This window comes from Crotalus tigris, unplaced genomic scaffold (assembly GCF_016545835.1).
Source record: "Crotalus tigris isolate CLP2741 ecotype Arizona unplaced genomic scaffold, ASM1654583v1 scf7180000018371.15429387391:27106975, whole genome shotgun sequence".
NCBI lineage: Eukaryota > Metazoa > Chordata > Lepidosauria > Squamata > Viperidae > Crotalus > Crotalus tigris.
Genome location: NW_024096970.1, coordinates 19185360 through 19192398, shown reverse-complemented (window position 1 = coordinate 19192398; position 7039 = coordinate 19185360). Strand labels below are relative to the sequence as shown.

Below are 7039 nucleotides of genomic sequence, written 5' to 3'. Positions count from 1 at the left end.
TTTTTTCCCCTTTCTTGAAGATGGGAACCACATCAGCCCTTTTCCAATCCTCAGGTACTTCCACGGTGCTTCAGGATTTTTGAAAGATGTGGTGCAATGGTTCTGTGATAACATCTGCCAGCTCCTTCAGAACTTTGGGATGTAATCTGTCAGACCCCGTGATTTATATTTGTCAAGGTTGGATAGGTGTTCTCGTACCATTTTCTTGTTTATTTTAATTTTTGTTTCTAGTTTGTCTTTTGCAGTAGTTTTTTTTTGTATATTGGACTAGTTTCTTTTTGTTGAAGAATAATGCAAAGTATGAGTTAAGCAGTTGTTTTCTCCGTTGCCTGTTATTTCCTTGCCATCTTCTCTCTTTAGTGGACCTAGTTTCCTTGACTTTTTTCTTGTTGTTAAATGTATTGGAAGAAAGTTTTTTTATTGTCCTTGATTTCTGTTGCAAGTTTTTGTTCATTCTGAGCTTTTGCTTTCCTGACTTCATCTTTGCATGTTCTGGCTGTCTGCTGATAATCAGCCTTAGTTATGCGTCTCTCTTTCCATTTTTTGTACTTGTCCTTTTTGTCTTCAGTTTGTCAGAGAGAGCTTTGTGAAGCCATGCTGGTTTCTTCTTGACTTTTTCTTTTTCAGTGGTATTGTGCTGGACTGGGCTTTTATGATATTTTTCAGAGTTTCCCACGCTTCTTGCGTTGTTTTCCCCTTTAGTATTTTCGTCCATGGAATCTTTCCTAGGTTCTGAGTTTGTTAAAATCAGCTCTTTTGAAGTTTAAGACTAGGTAGAGGTGACCTATAACCTTCTATGTGGATACTACAGTATGTAATTATTTGGATCTATGAGAATCCTTGCCTCTGATCACATTTTTGCACACAACTGCCAAAAATAATCAGATCTGACTGATATGACTTGTCTGCAGAAGATTAAATCTGTAATTTGTTTCATTTAGATCCCATGTAAAATTTATATAGACCTATATATCTGATCAAAGCTTGTCCATCATAGTAATTTCACAGGTTTCATCTAATTTCAGCTCAATATCTATGAGTGTTCTAATTCTATGACTGCCTGGCAGATAAAAATGTGTCACTATTATGGCTTTTTATTCTGCAAGGAATTTTCACCAACGTTTTAAAGAAATAAAATGTTCAGATACCTTTTTGTAAACTCTTTATTAAGCAGAACCCAAGTAGATTTTGTCAAGCAGTTTCTCAGCTTAACATGCATTGTTATTTTCTTAAAAGTCATTGTAAAATCTGCTTCTCTTTTTCCTCCCTTCCCACACGGAACCCAAATTTGTATGACTTCCTCACAGTGTAAAAAAGTTGTATTTCTGGAAGAAATTAAAAAGTTAATTAAAAAGTTCATTTAAAATGTTTTAACATTTATTTTAAAAATCTTGGAGATATATATACACATTATTACCAACAGAGAAGAGTAGGAGCACAGTGCAATTTAAGATTTTCAAATTGTAACTTATAGTGCAAGCCTGTTTACTGACTACCAAAATATGGGCCACCATTAGCTAATAAGCCTTGGGCTCCATATGTAGGGTTTTGTGGGGGTTTTTTGCTCGGTTTATTTCCCAACATTTTCTACAGTTACACATAAAATGCAGACAATTTTAATATACAGTTCAGTGAAATACTGGTCCAAGAAGGTGCATTTGGCAAATGGACAACATAGAGATTTGCATTGTTTAATGCACTTATGTACTTCGAGAGGATTTTGGTAATAATGTCACTTTTTGACATACTCTGACTGCTTTATACACACTTTTATTGAGAAAACATCATTTTGTCAGCTGCCACAAATAGCTATATACATAAATTAATTTTTCCATCAGATCATAATTCTAGTAGTCCCCAAAAGATCAATATCATGTGAAGCTCATAGAGACAAAATTGGCTCTTAATTTTTAGTTCAGATTCTTCATTCCTCTTCATAATCAGAGATCTAAACAGTCAATCTAAAATCATCATATCAGCAACTGAAATTCAGAACTTTATATAGAAAATGTTTCATACAGAAAATTCTAATATAACCAGTCAGAACTCAACCTTCAATGTTCATTCTATGATGAAGCTTGCCCAAGATAATTTGGTATGTTAGATTTACATGGTAACTATTATAGCTTCACTCTGTAGGATGTGATAATCAAATATTTACCATATTGGGGAAAATACATACTCCTTGATGGAATACATCAACTGAATTCAAAAGGATATAATTTTGTAATCTCTATGAAGAAAATAGGAACAAGTAGAGTATGCATGAGTAATTCCATTGAAGAAAAAGAGAATGCTCACATAAAAATCTCTCCTGCTCTCAAATATTATTTGCTACTTACCCAAATGCAGAAAGCTTAATACTCAGCCTGAAAATCCAAAGTGGCCAATGGTCTGGAAGACTTCTATTATGCATTGATGAACACAATATTCCTTAAACTTGTATGTCAATCACCATTTTACTAATAAAAAGGCACTCTCCCAACGGCATGAAATAATGGGGAAAGGAAATATTTAGATTGATTTTTTCTATTCAATATATGTTAATTAGCTGTCAACAATCTCCTCAAGAACCTTCATTTGACCAGTCATATATTCTGAGGAAGTTCAGACATTTGTAATGAGAAAAAGGGAAAGTAAAAGAGACCCTGCAGCATTTACTAACACACCAACAAAGTCTCCATAACAGAATGATAAGTAATGCAGATGTGTCAACAGAAGTCAATGAGATCTTACTGCAACATAAATAAGGAGGCAGCATTTTAAAAATGCAGATCAAGCACCCACTTACAGCTGGACCTTGAAGCAATGGGAATAAAATCCAGATTTGTTTTGTCATTTACCACACATACTTTAACAGCTCTTGTGGCCACTTCAGTTTGGTGAGTAAAAAGTTATTCTGTGTATGCTGAGCAGTCATTAAGTGTTGCATTCAAGAACCTTGGTCTTTGAGCCATATAAAGTTCTAGGGAGCATACTCAATTCACAGAAGACATCAAAAGAGTTCAGTCATCTGTCTCCTCATATGTTGTCTCATCAAAAGGTCGGTCAAGGAGAGGTACCATTTGATGACGAGAATATTTTAATAGCAAGAGGTTTCCAACTTCATCTATTTTCTTTAAAGCCTGGAAAAATAAAACACATATAAATTAAATTTACTGCTTGGAGTAGAGAAATGCCACAATTAGGATTTAAAGAGGTAGGAATGTTATGAAGAGGCTTATAAGTAGGAAAAGTGTTTTGCTGTTTTAGTTCTTTCAAATGTTCCCTTTTGTTTAAGAATGATGAAAACTCAGGAAAAAGTTTCTTATTTTATAACATCAAATGCACAGCCAATGGAATTATGATTATATCTATCCTGTACCACAATCTAACACAGCTATGGTGTGACTTTGTATTTATTTCATGAAACTATTTAATTGCAGTATGTACTGAAATGCAGTAAATGCTGTGTTTGAGTGAATAAGCATACCACCAGAAAACCATTATATAAGTTATGATACTACAGGGCCAAGTGTAAATCTCAGCTTTAATTTTAAGAAATTTTAAGAAAGCAGGGTTCAAGCTCTTAAACTAAGGTTTGAAAGTGGCAGTATCCAATGAGATCTCTAAAGATAATAATTTTTAGGATAATAATGTTTAGGAAGACATCCATTCAAGACTAACAGATATAGATAAGAGGGAAGTCAAATGTTGATCCCAGAAAAAACTGAATCCAATTTGGATTTTGATATTTGAGTCCGTGCTCATTTTTTAAAATATATTCTGAATTTTAATGTTTGCTAGTTTTTTTTATTCTTTGCTGAATAGCAATATTTGGCACTCAGAGTTAGTAACAATTAGACCAGTAGGTAAACCAAACAGATAAATAAAATATTCACTGGGAGCTTCCGGTACGGGGCAACGGCGATGGCGGCTACTTTGTAGCCGTCCAGCTGGGAAGGTGTCAGAATCGCGGAGCGCAGTGCGTATCAGCTGGCCCGCGGTTCGGAATTCCCTTCCCGGGCAAAGGGAAGGGACAGAGAACGCAGGAGTAGAGGTAGAACCCCTGAACCCCCTCTGGATTCATTCCTAGAGGGGGTGAAAGGAGTGTTCCCTCGGAGCTCCTGCTGATCTCCGCCTCCCAGCTGTTTTTGCTTCTTGGAAGCAAAAGAAACCGCCGCCTCTATCTCCGTGAATATAGCGTCCTGGTGAGTAATTTTTAAAACGGACAGAGCGGTTTAAAGGATTCTTTTATAGTTTAGGGTTTTATTTCTTTCTTTTATTTAGTTTTGGTTATCTCTCCTTTGTTCTTTTTTTTTTTGTTGGTACGGAGAGAGGAAATAAGATGGCATTTTGAAAGTGTCGGAGTTTTTTTTTCCCCTTTGTTTCTCTTTTGTTTTTAAAGAACTGGACTTTAATGATCTTGCTTTTGATTTTTTTGTTTCTGGTACTGGATTTCTCTTTCGATTTTTTTTCTTTTTTCCTTGGATTTCTAAGGATTATAGTGCTTTTGCTGTTTTGCTAAAAATTCTTTTTTTTTCTTCCCCCTCCCCTTTTTTGGGGGAGAAGGGAAGTGAGAATTGTGTCATATAAAATGGCTTCAAAGAGACAGCCGCCTTCTATAACATCTAAGGCGGTCTCTTCTCCTACAACTCTTACTGCACAATCACAACAACAATCTAAACATGTACCACCGACTCAGCCACCACCCTCCCCTCCTTTGCCAGGTCTGTCAGTACAAGAGGTTAAAGGCATAATGGGAGATGCTGTGTCTCAAATGAGAGATGAAATGAAGCAATTTGTTATACAGATTAAATCCGAAATTAAAGAAGAGATAAGTGGGATAAAGAACTTATTAGAAGATAATAATACCATCTTGCGGCAAGATATAGTTGCAGCTGTATCAGGCTTGGCTACGGTGGTGGTGAAGCTGGATTCAAGAGTAGAGGAAGTGGAAGATAAAGTTGACTCTTTTGATGAGAAATTTCAAGATGTGGAAAGGAAGGTGGAGACTTCACAAGAAGATATTCTTATGTTTCAGTACAGACAGATGGAGTATGCCTTGAGGATTAGAGGCCTTAAGGAAGACATGAATCAAGACCTGATGGAGATGGTGCTTACTGACTTAGCTATTGCTTTGAATATGGATAAAGGAGAATTACGCAGAGAAGTGGAAAAAATTTATAGAGTCAACTCCTGGATTGCGAAGCAGAAGAATTTGCCTAGAGATGTGGTGATTTATTTTACAAAGAAGTCTCTGCGCAATGAAATTGTACAAGCCTTTTATAATAAGAGATTCCAGATTGCTACCCAAGATATTATTATTTGAAAGGAAATCCCATCCAAAATTTTAAGAAATAGGAAAGATTTTTCTTTTCTAGCTAATGAGCTTAAAGCCAGATCGATGCCATTTAGATGGGAGATCCCGATGGGTATTGTTCTGAGCCATGCGGGGACGCGTTATAGATTGAATACGGTTGATAAAGCTAGAGAGTTTTATAATACGGTCCTGGGTGCAGGCTCAGCTTCATCTGTTCAGAAATCCTTGAGTGGCAAAGAGTTGGGGCAGCAATCTGAGGCATTAGGTTTGGTCTCTGCTGGGATGCTGCAAGCTGAATGGCAACGTCAAACGGAGGTTAAAGAGCAGAGAATGACCCGTGCAGCTTATAGACGTAAGGAGAAGGAGCAACGCAAGAAAGAGGCCAAAGAATCTTCTTCTGAAAGTGTTTCATCGCCGGTGGGAGGAGCAAGACCCAAGAGTTCTGCAACACATCAAGCAATGGCAGATCTCGAAGGAGTCTTCTCCGGGCTCCTGGCCAAGGGAGATGGCAAAGTTTCTGACCTGGAATGTTAATGGATTGAATTCTCCTCAGAAAAGGAAAAAAATCTTTTACTATTTGAAGCAACATAACAATGATGTTACTTGTTTACAGGAAACTCATATTCTACTTAAGGATCAGAAATATTTAGTTAATGCTCGTCTGGGATCTCATTTTGTATCTTCTGCTCCTGGGAAAAAGGGGGGAGTTGTTATCTATGTGAAGCAAAATTTACCAGCTTGTCTGGTAGAATCAGATCCCCAAGGAAGATATGTGATGATTGAACTTGGTTTATATGGTAAGAAAGTACTTATAGTGGGACTCTATGCACCAAATCAGCAACAGGAACAATTTTATAGGTTGTTACATCAAAAAATAACTTTGTTGGACTATAGATCCGTGGTACTAATGGGTGATTGGAACGGTGTCTTAGATATACAAAGGGATAAGAAAGGTTCTTCTCCTTTTTTTAAACAGGCAAAACTACCTAAAGCCTTTTTTGACATGAAAGAGGACTGGGAACTAAGGGATTATTGGCGGGAATGTAATCAAGAGGAGAGAGATTTCACTTTTTTTTCAGATAGACACCAATCCTTCTCAAGAATTGACTTTTTTTTTATTACAACGGACTTATATAATAGAGTAAAGAATGTAAAGATTTTTCCTAGGTCGTTGACGGATCATAGTCCAGTTTGGATGGAGCTGATTCAAGAAAAAGAGGAAAGAAGATCCTGGAGGGTGAATGAAAACCTATTCAGACAAGAAAAGAATGTTCAAAAGTTAAAGGAGTGTTTAAAGGATTATTTTGCTTTAAATATGTATAAGGGGACTTCAATGTCAATGGTATGGGATGCAGGTAAAGCATTTATGCGTGGGATTTTGATAAAAATGAATAATACTCATAAGCAAAAGCAGACTCAGAAACGTAAAGAATTGGAAGATGAAATTAAATTAAAAGAAAAGTCTTTGATCTTAAATCCTTCTGATGAAAGCATCAAAGAATCTGTAAAGTTGTTAAGAACACAATTTAATATGTTGTTAGCAGATCAAGCTGCAACTAAACTTATTGTTTATGAAACAAAATACATTCTGTAATGCCAATAAGCCAGGGAGATGGTTGGCTTATCAGTTAAGAAAGAAACAGAGACAGAGAATAATAGATAAAATAAATTATAAGGGTAAATTAGTCACTCAGAAGGAATTGATTAAGAAATCTTTTTTGGACTACTATCAAAAAT

General features: G+C 36.1%; 1 protein-coding gene across 1 annotated transcript in view; it reads right to left on the bottom strand.

The window, feature by feature from the left end:
• Positions 1-1145: 1145 nt before the first annotated feature.
• Positions 1146-7039, bottom strand: part of SPTLC2 (serine palmitoyltransferase long chain base subunit 2) — a 79963-nt gene continuing 74069 nt past the window's right edge. Inside the window, exon 12 of the mRNA XM_039351607.1 lies at positions 1146-3125. Within this exon, the coding sequence (XP_039207541.1) occupies positions 3006-3125 (120 nt within the window). The 3' untranslated portion in view covers positions 1146-3005. The remainder of the gene's footprint in view (positions 3126-7039) is intronic.